This window comes from Ammospiza nelsoni, chromosome 3, assembly GCF_027579445.1.
Source record: "Ammospiza nelsoni isolate bAmmNel1 chromosome 3, bAmmNel1.pri, whole genome shotgun sequence".
In the NCBI taxonomy this organism is placed as follows: Eukaryota; Metazoa; Chordata; class Aves; order Passeriformes; family Passerellidae; genus Ammospiza; species Ammospiza nelsoni.
Genome location: NC_080635.1, coordinates 88,679,652 through 88,707,406, shown reverse-complemented (window position 1 = coordinate 88,707,406; position 27,755 = coordinate 88,679,652). Strand labels below are relative to the sequence as shown.

General features: G+C 38.9%; 1 protein-coding gene across 1 annotated transcript in view; it reads right to left on the bottom strand.

The window, feature by feature from the left end:
- Nucleotides 1–832: 832 nt before the first annotated feature.
- The window catches only part of LRRC1 (leucine rich repeat containing 1), a 69,208-nt gene continuing 42,285 nt past the window's right edge, over nt 833–27,755 (bottom strand). The window contains exons 5-14 of the mRNA XM_059469138.1: nt 23,288–23,344; nt 21,603–21,666; nt 20,778–20,852; nt 18,914–19,058; nt 16,149–16,267; nt 15,070–15,153; nt 6,718–6,833; nt 5,604–5,776; nt 3,942–4,078; nt 833–2,103 (exon numbers count right to left, since the gene is read on the bottom strand). Of these exons, the coding sequence (XP_059325121.1) occupies nt 1,945–2,103; nt 3,942–4,078; nt 5,604–5,776; nt 6,718–6,833; nt 15,070–15,153; nt 16,149–16,267; nt 18,914–19,058; nt 20,778–20,852; nt 21,603–21,666; nt 23,288–23,344 (1,129 nt within the window). The 3' untranslated portion in view covers nt 833–1,944. The remainder of the gene's footprint in view (nt 2,104–3,941; nt 4,079–5,603; nt 5,777–6,717; nt 6,834–15,069; nt 15,154–16,148; nt 16,268–18,913; nt 19,059–20,777; nt 20,853–21,602; nt 21,667–23,287; nt 23,345–27,755) is intronic.

The window sequence follows — 27,755 nt, the reverse complement described above, 5'->3', positions numbered from 1 at the left end:
AGTTACTTTGTGCCCAAGTGGATGCAGCAAGTAGTGCTTGCCCTGTGGTGAGTTTGTGGGCTGCAGCAGCCTCCACGAGCCTGCTGGAATGAACAAAAAGCAAACAACACAGCACATGTCACAGAGCTGCAACAGGATTTACATCTTGTTCTGACTGCAGAAGGTGCACAAAGGCAATTCATTATTTTCATCTGGTGGCAGGTCAGGCATGGCTTTACACATTCATCTTGCTGATGGAGCAGATGCTAAAAACAAAACAAGCCACAGCCTCCCAATGAGAAACTGGCATCACAGAGTCTTGCTGCCTTTAGCTTTTTTAGGAACTCTCTTTTTTAGGAACTTCCTTTCATCTCAAATGGGTTTGTTGCTGCTTTCTTGGGTATAGGCTTTACTACACTTTTAAACTTCTGTTGTGTCGATTCCAGTAAGTACTTTAAAAAGAAAATTCTACCCAAGGCTGGAGTCAGCTGTACCAAAACCTGATTTAATTTTTGGTTTTATTTTAACAGCAGCTTACCAAGAATAACCAGGAGAACTCTCCCTTGAGAAGAATAAAACTGCACTACCACTGAACTGACCTAACACCTACAAACCTCCAGCATCCTCCTGCAAAACCATGTCTTGAAGCTTAAATGAGGAATCTTGGGGAAGAGAAATGAACAGAACCCAGAGACATCAACATCAGTCTTTATCAGGCTTTTACAAAATTGTTATTTACTGAATTAAACTCAGTTAATACTTACCTTTATAAACAAATCAAAACTCACAGATTTAGTGAGACCTTGAAATCAGCATTGGGCAATAGAAGTGCAACACAGTTACAATGACAGCATTAATGCAGAGATACTTTAATTGCTGTTTTAATGATACATCACATCTACTGAAGCTTTTAAAGATGTTTTTATTATGGTTTTATAAATTTTTATAAAACCACCAAAGCACTTTAAAGAATCATGCTTTCTTGTGTAATACATAAAACTAATTTCATACTGTGCTTCTGAAAGTCTACCATGCTGTTTTTCAAGTTATTTTACAGATGGCACATTTAAAAAAAAACAATGGAAGCATGAACTTCTAGTGACTGCAATGCAACAAGGCATCCAAACCAAGATGTTTCATTACAACTAAGGTAAAGTGTGAGTGCATTATGTAATAAACAATAGCAGTTTGGTCATTTCATCTTAATTCTGTTTACAACAAAACTAACATTTCTGCTTCACATCCTAAGATCCCATAATATAAACATAAGTTCTGTGCTGTAAAATTCCCGACAAATTATTGTCCAAAAAGAAAAACATATCTAAAGCAGGAGACCAAATCTACTCACTTTCCTCAAGAATTGCTATATTTAAGACTAATATGACATACCAAACACAATAAGGCACAATGGGTGGTACAAACAAATGAATACAGTTGTCCATGAAACTTGTTCTCTTCCACAAATACTAAAATATGTACCGCTCAAGATAAATTTTCTCTTAAAAATGAAATACATCATCTTGTTATGAAAGTCCTATACAAAAATTTAAAATTTACACCATCTGAGCTGCCAAAAAAAATAAAAAAGTGTATCAATTTCTCACAAAACTATATTTCTCGCCAGCACATCCAGCCACTGGGAAGAAGATATCCCAGCACTCTGGAAAAGAAAAGCATTATTTCCCCTGTGATTAAGACAAAAATATTGTATTCTGCATACAGTAGTGTATTAAACTTAAAAAAGCCTAGGACTATTAAAATTACAATATTGATTTGGAAATTATTGGTTTACTGCCTGGATGAAATAAGGCACTTTCTTCCAGCAGGCTGCACTTTTCGTGTGTATGGAGACGATGAATCAGGTTCTGGTTAAAAACAAAAAGGGGCTCAGTGAGGTCCCAGGAGACGACAGGAACATTTCAACAGCAGGGGAAGACACAGGAGGTAAAACCTGGAGATGGAACTCTACACAGAAGTGGTCACTCTGTCAATGGCATTATTGACCTCGTTTTTGTTTGAATCCAGTCCTTTAGCAGCATTCATATCATTCCGTAAATTCTCCACTGTCTTTTTCATGTTCTTTAATTCTCCAGGGTGTGGAGTGGCTCGCCTTAGAAGTGTTCTCTAAAAATAAACAGTGCAATAAGTGGTTTTGCCTTTGTCTCTCTGCAAAAACAACACACACTTAAAAGGCTTCAGCATTCACATACCAAATAGTAAGTATGAATTTTTTTCCTTTTTTCCCCCCTTTTCCTTTTCAAACTACAATGCTCTGTGCTGAGCATTACTTTAAAAGCTACTTGTGTATGAAGACAGGGAAAGAGGTTTTAAGAAGTCTCTAAGAGCAAATTTTGTCCTCTTTTGGAATACTAATCTGAAAGCCATTTATGTGAAGTACAATTAAAAGTTATGAAGTGGAGATTTCTTTCATAACTATACTTGGGGACTTTTTTCTCCCCAAAACCATACAAGTGATTTAAGATCACACTTACAGCATTCATCTGATTTTGAAAGAATCCCACAAGATCTCTTTACCGTTTTAAACAGTGCTTGTGTGGAGCTCCATTTGCCTTTCAGCCCCACCACACAGTCTAGTTCTCTAGTTAATTGAGAACAAGCAGCTTGAGAGGGAGCATTTCTCTCCCACCTTAGACAGAAGAATGTATATCATTGTGCTGAAACCTTTACAAGGAAAACAAGATTCACAAAAACTCCAGTTAGCACCCAGACTGGAGACAACAGAACACCACAAATACAATATAGGTATAATACATGTATACATGCAATTACTTTTTAGTGGCATGCATGTAAGCTGTACAGAGAACAGCAGAACTGATGACCCACATGGGTGCTTTGGTCAAGACTGCTTTGGAAATCTGCCCTTTGTTCTCCTCAGTAAGATCATTAACTTCTCTAATAGGAAGGTTCTTGCTTCAAATCAGGCAAATCAAGCACTTATCCTCAACAGCTGAGCCCTCACTACTCTATGGACATTCTCAGGTTGGCAGAGCTGGTAAGCAGCATCATTCTGAACTCCCTATCAGTCAGTGAACCAAGCCTGCTAAGAGACACTTTGTTTCTGCTGCTTTGGAGTAAGCAACTACCTTTACTACCTTACTACTTGCTCATTTCCAAACTAAACTAAGAGGTTTTGTAGTCACTTTTAAAACTAAAACAATCCAGACAGTGCCCTGAAGGATCTCAAGCTGAGATCTAATGAGGACCACCAGCAACATTTCAGAGCATCAGAGCACACTGAAAATGTGACTGAAGCAGTGTTAATCTTTACAAGGAGTTTTAATTGTTAATAAAAGCTAGTAAAACTACAGATCGTGTTGTGTTTTGATCTTCAGGATATGCAGAGCCCAACTTAATGGAGAGGTCTTATAAGTACAGTGACAGATGTTCCCACATCCTTTGTTTAAGTGGGAAACTAATGAGCAACATTCCTGCTGTTCATGGATACTATGGTTGGTTCAATGCAAATGGTGGAGTTTAAAAAAAAAAAAAAAGAAAAAAAGAATGAGAGAGAGCACAAAAGAGACTAGAAATAGAAATTAGAGAGACAAACAATAGCAAACTTAATGGAGACACATGCCAGAGTGCTGGAATCCTAAATTAGACCCTATATACTTTCAAACAGTAAAGCTTCACAGATGCAGAGAAAGATCCTATCTTCTTTCTGGAAACAAAACATCATGAGCAGACAGATGAAAACAAAGCAAAGCAGAAGACTATGCTGCATCAGAATATGAAAGTTATATTCAAAGCAGAAAAAACAAAGGCATTCAAAGTCAACATAAAAAGTTTCAGCAGCCAACATGAACAGTTTCTTTTGCAAAGGTACACACAAAGCATGCAGTCCAAGCTGAAATATTTACAGCAAGAGTGCTCACAGACTTTTTATACTTCTGCATTAATTTCACAGTATCTGGAGGTATCCAAAGGCTTGGAAAACATACCATTTCATTTTCCTCTTCATCTTTTTCATCTTCTAAGAAGCGAATTGCACTGACTCTGTTCACCGCCCGCTCATTCCACGTTTCATCTGACATCTCATTCACCAAACTCTCCAATGCACCACATCGTGGTAGGTTATCTATTAGAACAGGAAAATGTAACTCAAGATTCACAGCAACATGCATGTGAAGTCACACAATCAACATGCTTTATTGTTCATAATTGCAACATCTGCACAATCACTCATCCAATACTTACAAGTGGCTATTTCTACTGGTTTTGGAAGAAAACAGAACTTGCATCAGTTTTCTGTTATCAAGTACATACACTTAATGGTTTCTGTATAAATTAGGAATTTCTGTACTTGGACTGTTTCAGAGTTTTGGAGTATTGGCCATATAATTTAATATACTTGCCACTATAATGCTTTTCTTGTGGAACATGGCTGCCAGCTGACATTAGCCAGTTCCCTAAACAGCATTCCATAACATAGGATCATTGCTTTTACTAACCTCATCCTTTCAGTATTGCTAGGCAAATACATCCAACAATCTAAATTCCATGCTTTCTACCCTTGAAGCCATGAGATTCATCAGGAGAAGAGGAAATCTAATTTCTAGTAGTGACGTCTTTAAAGAAAGTCAAGTCAACCTCTGTTACTCTTCTTGAACTAGCTTAATCCCCTCTAATTCCAATGGGGTTAATTCATACATCTATTTTAATTCTTAACTAGTCTTCAAATCCAGGAGCTGAAAACAGAGACTTTTCTACACTACCCCTGTTTTAATGGTTTCTATTTGCTCCAGCCATATATGATTGAAACACTGGAATTAAGCCTAGCCACCTACAATACAGATACCCACAGCAGAATTTTTCTCCTCAGGCCCCTTTGTACTCAGTGGAGAAGAATCCACATGATTTTCTTTTACAAGTCCATTCTTGGATGGGATAAATCACTCTCCAGTCATTACAAAAGAAATTTAAATACTAGCTCAGATGAATCCCCTTGAGTGTTCACATACAGCTCTAAAAGCTTGAGGAGAAAAACATTCAGAAGTTACTGGAGCAGCAACACAGCCAACAAAAGAGTTAATGGTTCCACCTGGCCCAGAGGTAAGTTTCATCACAGGAGGTAAAAGCAACTTATACTGCAATTCTACACTTGTTAATGAATATAATAAAGCTACTGTATGGCACCTCTGCTTGAAAGAAAATTAGCTTGCTAAAAAGTAAAAAGTCCACTGTTTACTATTTGCTATGCAATTTATTTTGCTGGTAAAGAAATTGAAGATGGAAAGCCACCATTTTTCCATATATATATGTATATAAGATGTATAATCAATGTACACAAATATGGACACCACTACTGGGCCCACTTGGCAAGCCTCAAAACAGTGATATGAGTAATGCTTTTTCTTCCAGATCTGTATTTTATTTATTGTAGCTGTCATTGTATTTTCAATAACACTCAGTGCCAATTTTTGAAGTCTCCTGAAGACTAACAGGATAATAGAAAAAAAAGGTTTAATATTGAACATTCAACCAGAACTTTGCTACTTTGCTCACTAGAGCTTATGCATATTTTACAAACCTTTATGGGACAACTCAGTAAACAAAGAAGTAATAATTCTGAACATAATGAAAAGCTGGCTCTAGGCACTCACCTTGGCAACCAGACTCAGAAGGCATCTGAGGAAGTAATACACATGTTAAAATCTTTTCTCCTGTTTCAGGGTCTGTGTCAGTCTGAAATGTCAGCAGAGGTTGGGACTGGTTATCAGACAGCCACAAAGCCTTCAGCCTTAACGTAGTCAGTGAAATGGGAAGATACGTCAGCCTAGTTCAAAACAGGAAAGTAAAAAAGTCAGGGCAGTGCCTGAGAGTCTTAATAGATGGTCACGAAGTCAACTCAAGTATACATCATTGAGTTGGAACAAACAGGATTGAAATTAATGCCTGTAGTAGAAGGCATTGCAGTAGTCATCAATTCCAACTACTCCATTCTTTAAAAAAAAAAAACCAAAAATAAAAAAAAAAAACACAACAAACGTGCAGCTTAACTTTATTATAACTTTATAATGCTCTGAAGCTGAAAACCAGGTAAAGCTATGCTGAGCTTTCTCTACTGCAGTAAAGTGCCCTGGAAGGCAGAGAGCTGCTTCCCATCAGGAGCTTTACATGTGAACAGTGGCTAGAACAGAAATACGTAAGGGCCTGTGAGACAATTATACTGCACAGATGAGATACCATTACCTTTTCTTCTGTTTTGGAGTTGCTTTTTTATTTAACTTCCTACTAAGAAGCTGAACTAATTTGCTGGTTTATGCTTTAATCCACTCATTTTTGTGTGTTGATGTTTGAAGATTTGTGAGAAGCTGCAAGGTCAAAGTGGCCTTCCTTGTTACTCACACTGTATCATGAAGATACAACACTCAATATTGGTGACACTTGACATTACAGCTTGGTAGTTCCACCTGCAGCTCTATCCATGCCTAGATTCCCCGTTTTAATACAGAAATATATGAATCCAGAGGGTTTTTTTAAAAATCCAATTTCTTCCTCAGGGTCAAAGTAATCCAAAAATCACACTCATGACAACACACAATTTATGCTACTTTTGGCCCAGGGGGAAGACTACTTTGACAATTTCAACAGTAACACTGACATGAATGTCATAACTGGTTTTTTATTACTCTCTTCTTAGGCATAATATCTTTTGCTATCAGAAAGAATTAAGTAAATACAGCAAAAGAACATGAAAATACAAAAATCTCTTGCCTGTTTCCAGCAACATCCAGGACATGAAGTTCAGTGGCCTGTGAAATTTCAGAGGGGATTCGAGATAATCTGTTGTCACGTACAGAAAAGACGTTAAGACTGCAGCAGCCCCCAACCTACATTTGAGAAGAGGGGGGAAAAAAAAAAAGCAAGTCTGGTTTTGTTGCAGTACCACAGTGTAACAAAGGCATGCAGTTCGGGTCACGGAGTGTGTCACAGCACATTCAAGTTACAATGCCTGCCAGACACTGCCCCAGAGGTACAGACTGCAACCAAGTGTCAGCTTCTGAGAAGTCTGACCTAAAGCAAGTCTGTAGGAGCACTGTCTTGAACATCTGTATCTGCAAATAATGGATAACTTGACATATAGGTCACATTCTAGCTACCTTTCAGAGCCATCCACACCCAGAAGAAACCAGTAACCACACAGAAGCTATTCTGTGCCCAACATTCACAAACAACCATACACTTAACGTTTTCTAGCTCTAGGTTTTACATATGAATTCATTCTTTCCTCATGGCAACTTTTTATCCAAGCAAGTGCAATGGGCCTTGAAGCAAGGCAAAATGCTAAATATACCAACCAACTCCCAAAATTTGTTGAGTCCACAAAGATTAATGAAGAGCTCACTAGAAGCAGAACACTGAGTAAAATCTTTGATGCCCTGATTCATTAGAAGCACCTCATTTCAACACAATTCCCACATGAACTGGCCTTTTTAATCTAATATCTTCTGTCTCTATCAATTTATCCAAATATAACCATTTGCATTCTTTGAGTGCAAAGACAGCATTTTTCAGTTTTACCTTTAAAAATCTACATCTTGCACCAAAGGTAGCTGCTTTCAGAAAGACAAACTCCCCACAACTGATTTAAAAAAACTCATTCCAACTTTATGTTTGAGAGGGAACTTCTATAAACAGGAAGATTATTAGCTGTAGCAACTCAAAAGCTGCTTCAAGTAACTCTCTGTTCATATTAACAAAGGAAACTTACCTTTGTTTGCCTATCATACAGTTTCAAAGAGCATTGTTGTTTGTTTGCCAGTTCCAAAACTCACCAGAAGAAGGGGAAAAAAGATTTTTCCTTTCTTACTCCAAGTAATAGCAAAATATCCCAATGCCATTTCAAGCTTTCAAGTTAAGCTGACTTAGAATGTAATTATAGAGTTAGAGTCCAAACTAAACACAGTGGAAAATCTCAGTTCAAAAATGAGAGGACATCTATAGTGACATACATCTAAGAAGGTTCTCCTCTCACACTATAGCCAATATGCAACTATGCCTTGGCCAGGAGTCCCCAAAACTAAGATGAAATTATTGTGTTCTTGTTAACTGTCAGTTGTGTCTTTGCAAAACCCACAATTCAGTCCAAACCCAAGACTGAGATTAAAGACAAACAGCACAAAATATTTTAACTAGTCAAAGGAAAAATAGTGTTGATTTAACATACACTATTTACTAAGGAAAAAGCCACTTTTAAAGGATGCAACTGTGACTCACAAAATAAAACAAATGGAGCATTTACATTCCACTCACCTTCCTTTGTATCATAAATGCTTTTTAACAGAAGAAAACAGCAATCGGCTGCTCAAGGCTTCTGATTCACAAGCTATTTACAGCAGAAAGTTCAAGTGCTACATTCTTAACAAAACAAAATCTGTGCTATTTCCCTTAAATCACTGCACTTTTAAGATGCAACTATTTCACAAGATTATCAGTTTTCCCAGCCCTGTGTGCACAACAGAAGCATGAACCTTGCAAGCCATTTTAGCTTGTGAATCAAAGCCCTTAGAAACCAGCACTCAAATAGTAAGCAAACATTTCTTGGTTCAAGAATTCCACTATTCACTTTAAAGCATGTATAAATTCTTAAATAATGTGCCTTCACACGTTCACAGAACACAGTGTGATATTTAAAACAATATATACACACTAAGTGTCTAATTGGTGTTGCTAACATGAGGAGCCGTGAAAAGCAAGAAATACAATTAGGGAATGTTAATGAGCTGGCAAGTGATGCCCTCAGTGTACACAAAGTGTCCCTTTCCATGAATGAAGTTTGTGTTACTCAGTCTTGGAGCATGGAGATCCAAACAGGTTAGCCAAACAAACAAAGTAAAGCCATGCAGCCCTGATGAGACCAAAATTTCTGTAATTTTGACAATGGAAAAATGCAGCAGTGGAATTGGGACAGCCTGAGTCATCATGCATTTAAAGCAGCTTAATGAAAGGAATAGGAGAACCATGGACTGAAGAATACTTACAGGGTTATCAATTTACCTGACCCATAATTTTCCAAGCGGCTAACAATTAAGAAAATACAAGAGATGTTCAATTTATTTTTCTTTATCCATACTGGACAAGAGCATGCCAACAAATGGAGACAGAGCATACATTCTTCTACTGCCAAAGAGGGTTGTAACTCCTAAATCATTTAAACAAAGTTAATTTAACTTTGCTTTCTATCAGTCAACAGGCTGCTGTTCAAAGGTTTTGTTTCATTCAAAGGTAGTGAAGACCTTTTATTTTAATAGGGTAGTAGGGTAGATAAAAAAGACACTGAATTCTTTTAATTGAACTGTTTTTAGAAAATGCAGACAGCATTTAACAGGCAGCATTGAATGAGATACCACAAAGGAAAAAAAGGCAAGCTGACAGTTAAAAATCAACTAAAATCTTTGTCATTTCAAACAAAGATGGCACCCATCCAGCAGTACAGAAAGACACCAGGTCCAATGTCTGAAAACCTAAACACGAAGCCATACCACGGAGGCAAAGTGCACACACTACACGGCATGCGGAAAGGAAAACGCCATGGGGCCACCATGAAGTCACACGGGACCAGAACATCACTGGTTTGGCTCAGAGTGGCTAACTGAGGCAGAGCCATCAGCTTTCCAAGGGTCACATGCTCACAACAAACTGTGCCAGACCACCACATCTGCACCAAGGACACAGCTGAGGCCACAAGCCCATTCACCAGTTGAGCACACACTGCATTTCCAGCACAGACTTCACTTAATGGGGACAAGCATGTGCTTAGTTCTAGGCACATGAGTAACTGTTCCAAGGACTGGAGGCTTAAAGAAGTCCTCACACTCTTCTGTAGTGAGCAGGACATCAAGAAAACATCTCACATGAGTTGTGCATGCCTAAGTCGTACTCCTGAGACTTAGTTCATTTTAGCAACTTTAGTTTAAGGGTTATTGGCTTGTCACATCACACCAACTCCAAAGAACAGTGAGCCTAGATAAAGGAAAACCACAAAAACAAAGCCCACAGGTCAGTCAGGCAGTAAATGGTCATTACTATGAAGTGCTAGTTTTAAGATCATTGGTACTATGAAGATGGAACAAAACTGCATATTTGCATTCAGGTGGGCTTGATTGAGAGGATGATTGTCACTAGGAGACCTCTGGATTCCACACAAAACTTCAACCCTTTAAACCCTTTAATGGATGATCTTATTGCACTTTTCTTCTGTCTCAGTCTGAGGCTCATCTTTCTAACAGCTTCCTCATTCTGGAGGAACAGTAAGGCTTGGACAAACACAGGACGTCAGCTCAGCTGCTAAAACTCCTCCCATTTTCTCATCATGACCAGCATTTAGCATTTCACCCTCCTGCTTTTTTCCATTCATACATCCAGTACTAGACATCTTAGACAGTCTTCCACAAACTGCAAGCCTTACAAGAATGCTGGTGTTTCTAATGACTCTAAAGTACATCCGTTTACTACTCAAAAGCTCTGAATCAATTCTGCTGTCCTTCACCAGTTAGCATCTTCCACACAGCTATAAGCAATGCAAAAAAAATACATTATGACAAATACTGTAATGATCACTTTTCAGTTGTCATGTGAATAGCTAAAAGTCCAGTGACACATCTCTTCTATTCAACTCTCAAAACAGCTGTCAGCACCAAAATCTCTCACAGACTTATACAAGCCTGATAAATATAGTGGTAATTTAAACACAGTTCCTCTTGTGTTGCAAAATCTTTTACAGCATGCCATATCCAACATTTTGTTTGGGTTCAAAGAAAATAAAGTCAGAATTTTCCTTGGCTCCACATAAAGTATGCTAATTCTTTAACTGCAAGCAAAGAATACATTTAGGGGTGGAAAGAACTGTCCGATTCATAATTATTAACTATTATTCTCTTTTTATTATTAACTTTAAAATTGCTACGAAAATCTTCAGCAAACTCACTTCAACACCTCCTGCACCACTGGTGAATGGTAGGAGAGGAGCTCACCAAGACAGCTTCTCAGCCCTCTGACTCAACACAAGTTTAAGTTTTCCTGCACTTTTGCTTAGTACCCTTTTTCTTTTTACCTCTGAGACACACATACTTCTACACAAATGAAGAAAGAGACAGGACATCAAAAGTTAAAATCAGAAAAAACAAAGTGGTCTCTATTATTTTAAAAAAATTTTAAAAGCACAGTTATTGCCAAAAAATCCCCTGTAGTTCTACCTAATGGAGTAATAATTCTCACAATATACCTCAGAGCCAGGAAGGACACATTACCAGATCTCTGCTGGGTGTAAAGACTCATTAACAAAAGCTATAAACTGGAAAACATTCCAAGGAGGTTATTTATGCAAGCGCCAAAATCAACACACTAGTTTCATCAGCATTCCTGTGCCAGGGTGGGATTTCAACACCAAAGAGTCACCAAACAGGTCTTTCAAGTTTAAGGGGAAAAACATTTCTAACTATGAACAGGTTTAGACATTCTCAGTTCTTGCTGAAGTCTGTTTTACCACTTCAGTCAGAGAGGCACTGAGCTGCAGAACAAGATGCTGCAGATGAAATCTATCAGTGACTCAAGCCTTGGTCACACATTCAGTTCTTCCAGGTTTTACCTTTATCACCATACAATACAGAAGAACCTTTGAACCAGGAAACTTTGAAGGTATATTTGCATACAAACTTCTCAATAATCCCAAGTCAAGACATTTTACACCAAAAGATAAAGAATGGTTTTACAAGTGTGCCTTGAAGCCATCTTGCAATGTAGTGGTTAAATACACTGACTCAAAACCAAATTCTCTTAAACTGTTAATAAAACAAAATCAAATCAACATCCTTCTATCCCCTTCCCCCCCAAAAAACACACCCCACCACAGAAAAACTAAAACTCAGAGATTGTATCACCAGGCACATAATTTTCACCATCCTACCTATAAGAGTGGTCTTTGCTACAGGACTAATTCTGGCAACACCAAGCAGATACAATATTGGGTAGATGTACTCTTCTCTACAGCTGAATTCCACTTTTTTCTACACACATTACAAACTCTGTCTCTACCCCTCTCCAACAGAAACCAGTAACAGCCTCTCCCACATCCAGTTTTTATTGGGATGAAGACCACACATGCACAGCTGCTCTAGCACTTTGTAAGGCAGAGAAAGAATAGAAGAGGTAAGAAAAACACATAAAGGAAAAGATACTGGGAAAAATATCTCCAGTGTATACTCTACTTCTGCATCCAACTCTGCTTCTGTGAGTTGGGACTCACAAGTATTGATTTTGTACAAGTACTAATTTTAATGTGCAGAGGTCTGGGACTCCAGTCTTGGCCTTACTGTCTCAGGAAACATCTTAAGCAACACAGAGCAGGCAGGGTGTTTAAAACTACTTCTGTCAGAGCCTTGAGCTTGAGTTGTTTATTCTTTCTATGTTTAACATTACCAGCTTGGAATTCAAATGCACTGATCAAGAGTGAGGTGACCCTGCAGTTAGAGAAGGGCTGACTTCCTTTAAAATTAAATAATAAAAAATTAAATATTGGCAGAGCAAAGCATAAAATCTTTACATGTAATTTCAAGGCATTTGTTCTAATGAGACAGACATATTTGTGTGGACACCTTTAAAGGAAATACAAAAATTCTATTTCAAAATCATTGATAGGGAGCCAAAGAGCTCTGTTTCCTCTGTTTCCCTGCCAAGCTCCCTTGGGAACCACCCTATCTCATTTTTATTTCCTGGACTTCCACAACACCCCAAAGCTCACCTGATTCCAGACACTACCTTCCATTTCCTCATTACTCACCTTCTCCAAACACAGGCTCATCCCTATCTTCATTCCACTTCTGTGCAGGTGTCCCCCTCCCTCTCTCATGTGCACTGATGTTCTCTAGACACTTTCTCATCTTTCACTTCACCCTTGGATATCTCCCAGCTCCTTCACCAACTGAGCAACACACTCTCCCTCTGAAAAACATTGCTGGCTCCAAGCCTTCAGTATCTTGCTCAGTATTAATGCCTCTACTGTTCTGCACTGAGCTCCTGACCCCACTTTACCCCCAAACAGACACACTCCATGTTCATCCTGCTTCACCTGCTTCTGCAGCTGAGCCCTCTCCTCTTGCCTGCTCCTGTCCCTGCTCCTTCCAAGCCACACTGACTGCCCTTATGCAGCACCTCCAATACTATATATTCCATTAACTGAGAAAAGTACTTATACACAACACAAGCTATTAATGGCCAATCTGGAAATAAACTGTACCAGTAAAACTTTCCATGCAAAACTCAGAACAATTGTGCTCAAAGGTGGAGTGGACATAAAATTGCACAAGTCTCAAGTACAGGTATTTTAGCAAAGAAAGTCTTCTGCTGAATGAACAAAAGATCAGAAAGATATTAAGCTATTAGAGAGCATCCAAAAGAGGGCAACAAAGATGGTGAAGGGCTTTAGGAGAATCTGTGTGAGGAGCGACTGAGGTCACTGGGTCTGTTCAGCCTGGAGAGGAGAAGACTGAGGGGAGACCTCACTGCAGTTACAGCTTCCACATGGAGGAAGAGGAGGGGCAGGCACTGATCTCTTCTCTGTGGTGAAAAGTGACAGCAATGGAGGTAATGTCCTGAAGTTGTGCCAAGGGAGGTGTAGGCTGGGTATTACAGGAAGGTTCTTCACCCAGGGTGGTTGGGCACTGGAACAGCTCCCCAGGGCAGTGGCCACAGCACAGCCTGACAGAGTTCAGGAAGTATTTGGACAATGCTCTCAGGCACATAGGATGACTCTTGGGGTGCCATGTGCAGGGCCAGGAGGTGGACTCCTGATGGGTTCCTTCCAACTCAGCCTATTTTAAGATGAAAACTGCTATCACATACCAATCCTAGTAGTCTTCCCAGGGTCCTGTCTCTTGCTAGCCATCATACAACCTGTCTGGGTAAGCCCTGTCACAATTCTTTGTTCAAAACCAGAAGCACCACAGCAGGGAAGACACTGTTCTGCAAGAAAAGCTGCAGTACTCACGTCTCACCCCTCACCTTCCCTCAATTAGGTGACTGGCCTGTGGTGGCTCAGACCCAGGGCACTGGAATTGTTGCTGCCAGTGCCACAGCAGCATCCTCTACCCCTGCTTGATCCCTTTTCTTCAGACAATCAGCTCTCACCCATCTCCTTGCCACTTCACTTCCTCCTCACACCTCCTTCTTTAGCTGTCCGCAAGGAAGTGAGCCACAGCTGATACTCCTCTCAATTTCCATCCACTGGCTGTCACCTGAGTACATAACCTTCCTTCTCCTTAAGTGACTGAAAGTGGAGAACAAAAGCTCAGAGCCACATGTTAGATAGGAAAATTAAGAGGGAGAATTACTTGGAAAAAAATCACAGAGAAAAAATAGTACAAACAGAACCAACACACAGCTCCATGCTCCTATCACAGGATGCTGCTTTCCCAGATTCTTTCCACAATTTACTGCTGAACTAAACTAGTAAACCCTTCATTATATTTAGTTTCACAACACAAACTCTAGCCTCATTTCATTCCACATACTGTTACAACAGACAAGAAGTCCTAGTGCTCATAGTTGTAAAATATGAAGTATCTTGGGTCACATCACGTCCTTATGTTTAAGGGCAGAAGTAGTACAGAGATCTCCAACACCAAAAAGACTGTCAAGACAGTCACTGAGCCACTTTTCAGAGTATGAAACCTTCCCTTTGATATTGGTCACAGAAGTGAGGTAAGGAAGAGTGTGACAGTAGTTTCATACTACATGCAGAAGAGACATTTTGGTGTTGCATTCACCCTACCAGAACTCCAAGTCTTCAAATAGTGCAGGACCTAACATCCACACTGGGAATTACCAGTTAAAAGCTAATTAGACCCAAGTTAGTTACAAGATAATTAGATCCAAGCCTTTCTGTTCAACTGCAAAGACATTTTGGACTTTCAAGCCACCAAATCACTACGGTTCAGATCTAGTGGACAAGTTTCTGGTTGTGATCAGTTTGCAAAGAATACCCACTGGACCAAAGTTGCCTGCTACTTCTCATAGGCATTTGAAATCAAGAGTTCTCTGTTTCTACAATGTCATATGCACAAAACTTACCTCTTTGGGCAAGGATGTTAATTTGTTTCTATCAGCATTCAAATTGTTCAGCTTCTTTAGCTTTCCAATGCTCTTCGGCAATGACTGTGGCAACAAAAACAAAATAATATACAAACAATTCATAAATAAACAGAGTCAGGAAAAACCACTTAACTCACTTTTAAAATTAATTAACGTTTGATCCACTTTCAAAATTGCAGTGTAGTTAATCCTTATTACTGCCAGACTTTCCAAAAAAGATCCAAAGGTTTATATTGCAGAGCAAGTGTCTAGGAATGTCAGTTTCTAACACAAATTCACTCATTAATTATCTCTGCACTACAGTAACAGACACACAACAACTGTGTACAGAATGCATGTACATAGGTATATTATCCAACTTTACATTCCCAAATTTGCTTCTTAGTTAGCTATCCCCTAACTCAGGTCCTATGAATTGACTGTTGGAGAGGCATCTTCTTAACAGTCTTAAGCTTCTAAGTCAACCAAGTACCAACTGAGCTTAAGAAATGCTCAAACCTAGTTTATTTAAAGACAGCTACTCTCCAAGTGTCAGTGTCACATGAAGTTTCAAAATAATGGAAGGAAACACCTAACAGAAGGAATTATTCTGAGATTTTATTTTATTTGACCACACATCACATTTAACACCTGTCTAGACCAGATCAGCAGAGCAAGGACCAGTACAAGTTCTGCAATGCTCAGGGCTTCTATTCAGTTCCTCCAAGACTGATCCAGATAATGCACAGTAAAAACTGGCAATAATGCAATGCAACACAAATCCTCCATCAAAACCACAATTCAGTAAGTGATACCTGCACTCCACATGCTCCAATTCTCTCACTGGTCATGAAAGACTCAGGAGTGAATATGTAATTGCTTAAGCATTTGAAGGGTGGATTGTTACTACACACAATGTGATCTCCACATTCATTTAACAGGTAAGAAATAAGATGCATTTAAAGAAAATGCACTGCTTAGCTGTAGCAAGGGTGAGTAACCTAATGAGCCAAGTGATTCAGCACTTAACAGCAGCTCTTATTACCACCTGCCATTTGAGCAGCCATGACCATGCATACCTGCAGTTGGTTTTCTGTGAGAACTAGTTCAGTAAGGCTTTCACAGTCTCCAATGGAATCAGTTAGCTGGATCAGTTTGTTCTGATCAACCTTCAAAATGGACAGCCTCCGCAATTTTCCTGGACAGAAACAACAACATGGATTTTTAGTCTAGTGTACCTTTAAATATGTACATTTTTACTGCTGCTGCAAAATTTCCAGAAATCTTCTAAAACAATGAATTATTTTTTTTAGGTAAAATAAAATAACCCAAGCACACTTCATTTCGTGCTTGCACTATTTCTGTACGTTTTAATACCACTGAATTCATACTCAATATAAATATTCATAGTCAACATTTAAGCATAATAAACTGCAATAAAGTTACAATCTGAAGGATATCTCATGTAAATACCAAGGATGTGTCAACCCAAATGCCTATAAACAAGTGAAAATTATCTGTTTGTTCCTCAATTATACATGTTTATTAATAAAGGAATGTTCAGAAGATCACCTACACCTAATCAGCCACAGTGAGACTATCTTGCACTGAAGTGACAGCCCAAACCCAAACAGGATCAAGGTATCTTTGTCCTAACAGGGAACCTAATTAGTCAGACAGGAAACCGAAGTTTATTCTTTAGATGAGAAATCAAATTTCTCTTGAAGGTCATTTTCTCATGAAGAACAAAATACTATTTCAGGGCAGAAAACTCCATTTGTTCTACTCCTTTGTATCAGAATGGTCTTTGGTGCAAAAGCTGACTCAGGCAGAGCCCATAATAGAGAATTCAGGAGACAACACTAGGGGCTGATACCTCACTGCCATCCCTGTGTGGTCCAAAACAGCTGTAATAGTCCGGAGTACCAAATTCACTGATGATGCTAAATCATGAAGGGATGTCTGACACAGAAAGATAGCAACCTAAAGAGAAACCTGAGGTTTAGCACAGAGAAGTGCAGAGCTCTGCACCCAGAAAGAATAAACCTGTGCACCAGCACAGGCTGGGAAGTGAAATAAACAGCTATACAAGAGCCCTGCTGGAAAGGACATGGATATTTATGGTGAGCACCAGGCTGAATAGAAAACAGCAGTGAGCTCTCATCAGAAACAAACACCAACTAGACCACATTAGAATTACAGCCAACAGATCAATGGAAGTTGTTGTATCCTATCAACCCGCAATTAAACCACGCCTGTAAAATCATTCTCAGCTTCATGTGATGTCCTGTTTTCCCCCTCAACTCCCCTGTTCAAGTGATGGGGATCCAGTAGGAAGCTATCAGAACAGCCAGAGCACAAGTGAGCTGAGGCTGAAGGAGCTGGCTTTGTTGAGTCCCATCAAGAGACAGCCAAGGAGGCGTCTGGGAGCTGCCCAGAGCCCCTTGCAGGGCAGTTATGGACACGACAGAGCCAAACTTCCTCTGCAGGGGCAGGTGAGGCAGCAATGGCTGCAAACCACAGCGTGGGTGATCCCATCTGGACCCCAGAGCAGCTTCCTCAGTGGGAGGTGGTGCAGCACTGGCACAGGCTGCCTGGGGGAGCTGGAGCTCCATCAGAGCTCTGGGGACTGAGGGGACACAGGCACAGCTGACTGAGCCACTGCTGCTGGTGAGAGCCCTGCTTCGAGAGCTCTGCAGACCCACCAGTCCCACCACGGATCCAGTGATGAGCAGGGCAATGCCCAGCAGCTGCCACAGAGACCAGCAAAGTTCTCTTCTGCCAACAAGCTCTGTCCAGCCAGGTGCATGGGCTGCTGCCTTTCAGAAGCTACAGCTCCATTTCTGATGTACAACAAATGGCATTGACCTCCATTTCTGATGTACAACAACTGTACTGGCCAGCACAGGTCAGCAGAGAGGGCTGCTACAACTCCCTGACAAACACATATTAGGCAGCTGTAGGACCCACAACTTCCAGACCACTCCCACAAGTCAACTTCTAGAGAAACTTTTCTTAGTCTTATACAGAATATATAGGAAGGGGGAAGGTCTGACCACTCTTTTCTGAATGTTACATAGTGTTAAACCATATTCACGAGTCCTCTTTCCCCTACATCTTTACTTTGGGGGATTTATAAAAAAACAAAAGTCCTCCCAAGGAGAAGGCATACTCCTACAACGTGGAACTTTCCAGAAAAACAGCTGATGAGTAGAGGAAAAAAAAAGCTTGTTCATCTACTTGTGACAACTACTGAATGGGTAAAAAACATACACCTTAAAAAAGGCACTGGTAATGCTTCAGGAAACATTCTTCAATTACTGAACCCAGTCTAAGGGGTCAGACACAGAAAGGTTATAGTTTGAATCCTCAAGGCAAGGATTAATGCACTGCAAGGCAAAGAGTCTTCCACTAGGTTCAGTAGAGGATTAATCACATTATCTAGCTGAAGATAAATACACATCACCATTCAAAATTCTGAATTTTTGGTAGTGATACTTTCAGTCAGTCTTATCACTTGACCCACAGCACATTACAAGCTAAAATTTTACAGTGTTAAAGAGTTCTGATGGTGAAATGGATACAATGGGAATTGAAGGGACATATTAACATTTATGTTGTTGGGAGGTATCAAGTTAAGACTGAAAGAGGATTATGAAGGAATCATTATGCAGACAATTAAAATGCAGCATTAATAGAGCTATGCATTTGTTACTCAGCAAAAGGAATAATAACCAACATGAGACAAGCTCATCTCTTGCACAAAAAGACTTTAAAAAGCCAAATTACTTCCAGTTACAGTGGGTTAAATGGTTCTGTGTGATAGCATTCACTTTGGACTCACCAATGCCATCAGGTAAGACCTGAAGTAAATTCTGAGAAACAAGCAAGTCTGTTAAAGAAGTCAGACCACTAATTTCTTCAGGAAGGCATTCCAATTTATTTTCAGAAACATCCAGACAAAGCAGGTTTTTCAGGTTTCCTACTTCCTGCAATACAAGGAAAAAAATTTAAGTCATGCCCAAACACGTAAGAAAGCACTTTGAAAAATGTACCATCACAATGAAATTCCACAAAGAAAAACAATTATCTGCATGACCTCTTAACTGGCCATTCTTTGTATGACCTCTAAATGCAGAAAAAAAGTAAATATTTACACTTTACATATGATAAACTAACCAAGTGATTCAGTCACACTTTCTGATTTTAAATATTAAACTTGCTTTAGTAGTCAGGCAAGCTATGCTGAGCATACCCAGGCAAGCACCAGCCAAACCTGGAGTTTTCCTCAAGTAGACTGCAGAGTTGTTTTTTTCAGAATGGCAGATTATCAACCACCACCTAATTAAAGCCTACCCCTCCCAATCAACCCTAGGCAAATTAAGATTAGTCTCTCTTGGCTGCTACAGCAACATGCCATGACATCTAGGGATTTCATATCTGCACATCTCCCAACTACAACAAATGCAGAAATAAGAATTGGGGGTGTTGCTCTAGCAATTATGTTTGAACTGCCAAGTTATACTGCTATCACCTACTATTATTAATGACTAATTAAGTTTTTATCATGGCAATCCAACCATTAGACAGAGAAATACCTTTGTTAGCTATCAGAGCAGCCCCCATTCCCCACACACACAGACATCCCTATACACACCTGAGGACAGATATCATTTTAGTCATCCAAATCACCTTTCAGAGAAAAGGCTGAGGAAGAAATGCCTTTTACTTTTATATATATATAAGTTTTCACACAGCAATGGCCTTGATCCTAATTGACAAGATCAATCCTTTTACTTTTGAACTGTCTGCCCCTCAAGAGGATCTTTTATTAAACACATACCCTTTATCCTATCCTATAAGTTCATCCTTTCAACTTTGGACAAAATACACAATAATGGCCAGTTTCAATAAAAATGGCTGCTAAAGTCACACTTCACCTTTTATGAGTGATCATCTCTACTTACTAGGCCAAGCCAACAAAAACAAAGTCAACTAAGCCCACTAAACTGTAACTGATTTACAAGACACACAGTTGACAACAAGATCCATGCAGCAAGTAACAGCAAACTGGAAGAGGAACAGAAGAAAACAGGTTTTGACTTGGCTATAAGGGAAAAAGAGGGAAGAGGAACCATCTCACATATTATAAGAATTTAGAGCGCTATAAGCTTTAAATGCTAAGTTCCCTTATCCTGTGACTGATATCAGATGAGGGATTTGCCTGCATAAATCAAAATTTCTATTTATGGCAGCAGTTCCATTATTGTACTTCTTCTAAACACCATGCTTAAATGGATGAAGATGACTACAAAAAAAAAAAAAAAAAATCATACTCAAAAACTTTTAAAACTGCAATTCAGACAGATACACAAGGTGAGGGTTAGCTCAGACAACTAATGGCTTCCTGATCTTAGGGCAAGAACTATGAACAGAGGATGTGTCATCCTACAAACTGAACAACGTGCCTATTAGGAAACAATTCCTTTGTCAAAATGCTTAAAAGAAATTTTCTGACAACACACAGTATCATGGCCAATCCCTTGCAAAGGAATTTTTCAAGAGAAACCGCTTACACACCCAAAACCAAACCCAGGCAAAGTAGACGGAGAAAATATTCCATTTTAAAGCACTTCCCTGTAGGAATGAATGAAAATGTTTTCTTTCAAGAACATCTTCAAAACAGTAGCAGTAGAGGTCATTTTTACCTGAGGTATTTCAGCTAATTGGTTTCCATCCAACCAAAGGTCTTTAAGATTGAAAAGTGCACCAATTGTTTCTGGCTATAACATAAAAAGCAGTAAAGTTAAGTAGCACAGAAGCTTCAAGTAAAAAAAAATTGCCATCCCACAATTACAGTCTAAGTAAACCAATTCTTACTGCACTATTTAGAGGTACCTTAGTTAGAAGTAGCAAGGGAACTGTATTTGGGAACTCCATCATATAAATTAATTGCTACAGCTTAATAATCTACCATTCTTTCCTGGCATGCACTAAAAAATTGCCTGCACACCCCTGACCTACTGAAAATCCATCCAACATTTACCTGAATCGCTTTCAGGAGATGACAGATATATTTTTGGTACATCAATCTGCAATAATGTAGGACCTCTAGACCCTCAACAGTTTTGCCTCAGTCCCTTCCCAAAGACTCCCACTCTCACCCTGGAAATTTAAGTTCCATCTGTGCTTAGCCCATCCAGCTCCTGACACAAGTCCATGTGGTCAATGTAACAGCAAGCACAGACAAGATTTTGTGTCCCTCCACTCCTTCTTATTTCCATAAAAAAAGCTGTGCTGCACTCTCATTTTCTAGAGATCAGCTGAGGTTTTTTGAGTAAAGTGATACTGTACTGAACAAGACTAAACAGATATGAAAGCACCAGCTCACTGTCAAAATTCATCTGTACCTATAAAAAGACTCTCCCTCCATGCATTTTTCTTTCCTCAGTTTTGGACATCCTACAAGCTATTTAATCTAAATTATGCATAAAACAAGACCAATGTGCAGTTTCAGTGGTATGTTCTCTTACCAAATGATAAAGTTCATTGTTTCCTAAATCAAGTTCTTCTAGTCGCTGCAGCTGGGCAAGTGATCTGTGAGATGAGATAAATCAAAACAAAACCACATTAGACTAAAGCAACAGAAACCCCATGTATTTGAATAAGCTCATTTTACTGAAACTTGCATTTCAAATTACAATGTACTGCAGGCAGACAGTTATTTTACCAGGCACAGACTGTTTGCAGTACTATCTTACTGAAAAAAATAATTTGGTTTGTCAGTGTAACCGTATGACCTTGAAACTTAAAACTTAGTAGAGACAATGAAATCTTTTTTTTTTTTTTTTTTTTAATTTATTTATTTTAACAGTAAGTCCCCAGGGTAGCAAATGCCACATACTTTAGTATAGTTTAGTATAGTATAGTTAGATTCACTTTTAGGGGAGGTTTTTTTTTTTTTTACAGTTTGCAACTGGATAAAAATTCCCCATAGTGATCACCTAACTATGTGACTCGAGACTCAATATCCATCATTGATCATCTCAACATGATCCATCAATTTCTGAAATACTTCTGCTTTTGAGACTGCAAACAGAGGGAAACACAAAAGGATGGAAAAGAAGTTCAAAGCAACAGACAAGAGAGGGCCACCCCTCAAATCAGGCTCATAGAGCTCTTGCTTACTTTCCCCAAAGCTGCAGTAGCACAAAAACCAGAGAGAATTGTCAGCTACATTACTGACAGTCAGGATTTTCATGGAGTAATAAAATTGTGAACGTTTTTGATAGCTTCATACTGACACTGCATGGCCAAACTCAGCTAGCAATTCCTATCTTCTGACCACTGACAATTAAGTGTCTTGTGGCTCACTGCAATGAACAGCCACAACCAAGGCACTTGTATAGATTGACAGGAAAAAATTACCCCAAAGCAATAGGGGAAGAGATTCTGATTTTAAAAAGTTAAATCCTGCACAGTATCTGTTAGATAAACAAGCAGAACAGGAGTCACCAAAACTCTTGCAAGAAGCAACCAGATAGTGAAGGAAGGAAGAAAACTCCTTCACTAGAGAAAGAAGAAGCTGCTCCCAAGCAGACAAAAAGGATCCCCAAAGTATAAGATACCGTATTAGTCTAACAAAAGACCACCAGGTCCTCTGCCACAATACAGACAGAGACATCTAGATAACTTTTTTCTCCAAAAATCACAGTGGGTGAAGTCAGACTTCAGATATCAGTAGGCCTAGTTTGCTACCAAGGGTTTTACCTCCAGGTTTTAGAAGCTTTTGGCTACTCAGCCCTGAACACAAACACTTATTTAAATGCCTTAAAGGTCTGGAGTGAAAATCTCGGAGCTCTTACTGCTCTACTTTCACAGTTACAAAATTTCACCATGAGAACAACCCAAACCACCACTCCCACTGCAGATGGGCTTGTCCAATGCATGCAGGACATGTTTGGTGATGCTCTGTGTCATACAGAATACTTTTTTATAGAACAAATACACTCCATGCAGACTACAGGTTCCTGCTACTAATCAAGTACAACTAGAAGTAAATGATGTAAGTAAATGTTGCTATAAGAAGGCTGTATCTCATGTTGTCAATTGGCTTTGAATATTTTTTCTAGTTGTCATTTCGTTTCATAATGTTAGCAGATTTTAAGAATAAGAACATTTTATGTTAATATAATGAAACATGTGCAATGTGACTTACTCAGGTAAATACGTCAGCAAATTTTCTCTCAGTTCCAGTGAAGCCAGGTTATAAAGACTAAAAAAAAAAAAGTTAATACCAGTAATATCAGTTTACTTTTTATATTCCATATTCTATGAAGAAAAATGTGCATTAACACAGTTTAAAACAAGTTGCTATAAACTGATTTTTTTGTTGTTTTGATTACACCAGATCATCTTGTGAAAGGCAGAATAGAAAGAATAAGTTTCTGCTTGTTTCTCTGTGATACTTCAACACATTAAAGCTAGAAGCTAAACAGACAAAACAGTTTTCCATTTGTTAAAAGGTTTGTAGCTGCAAGCTACTAAACAGAGTATGCTATATTATATCTGAACTGCTTTTACTCACTGGCTTTCAGAATGTGGCATGGGCTACCAAAGTCAGAGAGCCCCAGGTAAGCCCATCTCTGTCCTAATGACAGCGTGCTCATTACTCTAAGTGACATTATGCTGCTAAGCGGCTCGCTTACTCCAGATCCCAGGCTTTTACTAGCATCACCATAGCAACATTCAGATTTCTCAGGGGTTTATTTATGACTAAATGGAACACAAGGAGTCAGACATTATCCCAACACTATAATCTGCTCTAATCCTCCGCCATCCCAGGGAAAAATGAAAATCAGATACGGTGACTGCAAGTAAGTTTTCTGTAACAGAAATATGTTCTGTCCTGGTGTGCAGGAAAGGGGGAAAATGTGATAGGCCTTGAATAAATCTAGATAAAAAACAAGAATTCCACAAATTTTAAAATAGATGTTAATTTTAAATTGTACACTTCAGGGGAAAAAGGCCAAACAGATCCATGCATTAAGACTACATAAAACTGAAATATTTTCTCATCTCAAACAATAGCAGCTTACCAAACTACAGAATAATTAGTTAGCTCCAGTAAAAAAACAGCTGATAATAAAACTTAAACCTCAAAAAAAAAAAAGAAATCTTCACATTGCAACTTCAGTACAGTTATCTAAGCAGAGAAAAGCAACAGAATTGATTTAATGATTAGTTAAAAGGGAAAGAAGATTTTTCATGGATTGACTTTTGATGGTGTCTGAAAAATAAATCCTTATCTCATGCACCTGTTTCATACTGCATTCAAAAAAACAGTGAATGAAATCTCATGGGAGCTTTGATTACAGTCTCAGCAGCCCTTTCCAGCTTTTAATACAAGCACATTTTACTCACTGGGTTCTGTATTCCTCCAGAAGTATAGTTTAAATATACATACAGACAAAGATACTTTAGTAGAAGTCTATTACAAATTCAATTAAAAGATAAGTGAGAATAATTCTACTACTGCCACTCAAAATCATTGACAAAAATAAGCAAGCCATCACTCCAACAACACAAGAGAATATTCACACATAAAAAATTTAACACTATCAAACACAAGTCAAGTTGGGACAGGGTATCCAGCATCCTCAATGAGTCCAAACAAGTGGGAGAGGAAAGGGGTGATGAGAACCCTTCTCTCCAAAAGCAATGTGGGTCTGGTGTTGCTGGCATTGCCACCCACAGACTGCCATTACACTCGTGTTTACAGGTTTTCTAGAAACCTCCTTCCACCTTCCTTTGAATGTTCCACTTTCTCTTCAAGCTTATATTAGGTGAGGTCCATGATTCATTTTTATCAAGAAAATACAAAAGGGGTGTGCACACCTCCAAACTGCCTTGAAATCTTGTGTTTACACATCACCCCACATCTACTTATCTCCCTCCCCATCACGCTGAAGCACTGATGAGTAAAATGGTGCAATCTCTTAATTTCTTACTTCAGACACCACTTTGGCTGTGGCTGAACAGAAATCTTTGTCAGAAAAGCATATTCAACTGCAAGAACTTGGGAACCACCATGTTAACCAGATGCATCATATCATTAGACTGGGGCAGGCCTGTGAATCAGATCAAGAAACTGATCCTGCTTAAAAATAACCCCGCAAGGGGAGTAGCACAGATCCTCAATCCAAAACAGAATAAATCCCCTTAAACACCTGGGCCAGTACAGCTGCCAAGAAGGTGCAAGGAGGCAGCTGTGCTGCAGCACTGTGAGCACTCCCTGGCAGCTGTGCCCCTGTGAGTACCCTGTGAGCATCTCTGCAGAGTGACTGTGGCCCACCACAGCCCCAGCCTAGGTTCTCTTCTTGTGGCATTCAGCCAGATTAGGTTTTCATTGCTAAGGACACAGCTTTCTGAGGGAGAAATGCTTTATTTATTCTACAGCTACTCTCACACAGAGCATGTTAACAAAAGAAATTATACTGCCCCACACTCCTTTATCCTTTCTACTTCTTCCAAGGTCTTGAGTCCAAATCCAATATAAGCAGACCCCAATAAGCAAAATTAAGCTTCCTAGCAACATAGAGACCTAAGTCTACGAAGTTTAAACCAGCAAAGCTGCATCATTAGAGTGAAATACCATGTTTAAGATGGGTCCATTTCATAAAGAGGTCAGAAAATGAAAGGAAATTTCCTACTTCTTATTCTTATATCATGACTAGTTACAGATATGGCTCCCAGCAAACCTATGCACTGCAATCTAAAATGTGACAGCTACTGGATAAAACAGCACCATATAAAAGACAGGCTGACGTACTGAAGCATTAATCTCCAATACATTAAAAAGCAGAAGTACAGCTGGTCCTTACACTTACCAACAGGGTCTTAACAAATTCTGTCTGTACTAACATTTTTCTGATTTTACGTTCTGTTGAGAAACACAATTTTGAGTCTTTTGCAAGAAAAAGTTGACATGACTTGTTATTTTTCAAATATCTTTTCTGATTTAGTAATACTCTCTCCAGAAAGTGCAATCCTTTTTTTTCTCAGCTACAAATAACTATTTTTCACAATACACTAAATGAAATAATTTATTTTTTCCCTATGTCCTTAATTTTACAGGTGCACTGCCAGTCCAGTATTTCTAAAGTCCCTGAAAAGAACTAAAGCAAGCCATACCGTATTGATTTCAGAATCTTCCCCTAATTCTAATCTCTATCTTGTAGGGAAATATCAGTCATGGGAAGTTACCATAAAACACAAAGGCAATAGCAATCTAATTTACTCAGACTAAAGAGAGACCCATCAGCAGCTGTTCAACAACTGCATTTAGAAATGCAAATGCACCACAGAGCATTGCAGGCTGCTTTCCAATGAACAGTCCTTACTCCCCAAAACAAAAAATCCAACAGAAAATGCAGAAGCAAATGTAATTTATCTTCTAAAGGAAAAAAAAAAAAAAAAAAAAAAAAAAAAAAAAAAAAAAAAAAAAAAAAAAAAGAACCAAGAAGGAATTATTTCAGCACAGTTGAAAAAAGTATTAATATTGTAATAATTCTCACTATAAAAGCTACCACACAGACCTCTGAGCACGTGTGTGAAATTACTGAGCACAAGGAAACAGACAAACCAAGCAGAGGATGAAGGTAACTTAAATGACAAGTTTTCCATCTCAGCATTCTTTACAACTTCCAGTGTAAGGCTGGAGCCAAGTTGAATTTAAAGGTACAACATGGCTAAAAGTGTCAGTTTCAGTATGAACCAGATATACTCGTTCAGCAATCTACCTACAGTAACTGTAAATATTGGTATTCATTGTGTGAGCGAAATCAATAACTGAGAACAAAACTAATAGCAACAAAGTAGACAAAAATGCTGAAGTGTTTTTTCCTGATCATTCCAGTCAGGTTTTGAAAGAGAAACGTGCAATTCAACACAATCTACAGACATGGAATACCACAAACATTCCTTCATCAACTGCAGCAGTCTACTCTAAAACAAAAAACAGACTAGAATCATCCACTAAAACCAGAAACAAAGCCTGTTGCTCTTTTTCTTCCAAAGCACGTCAGTTTGGACTGATTACAAGGGGATTATCAGCACCACTGTGTTCCACAAAACAACCTTTTCACTGACAGATGACTCTCTAAACAACAGAGATTTACTGCAATAGGTTTAAAAACATCACTGAAGTTAAAAAAAAAAAAAGGCGAAAAAAAAAGACAGCTGTTCTGTAGTTACTCTGGATGAAATTACATTTTCAGCGTACAGCAGACATTAAATGTACTTTATTTTTTAAAGTTATAAAATACAAAACTGCTATGAGTTTATCCTAGAACTTGAACCTTGAGAGACAGTTGCAGCATATTCCTCAACCCATGGGGACAGAAAGTCAGCCTTAGGAGTAACAACAGACAGCACAATACACACACCCCATTTCTGTCACAGCCCCTGCAAAAAGACTGGGAGCTCCAAGCCCTTGGCAGAGACCAGCAAAGGTTTCTGAGAGAGGCACTGGGAAGCATGATAAGACATATGCTATTTCCTTGTGGGAAGAAAAAAAAACGCTATAACTATGGAAATGGAAAGAGAAATGTTGGAAGAGCTAGGAGAAAACAGGATAGATGACAAAAAAGAATTGATATAAAAGCTGAAGATGCTCAGTCAATAAA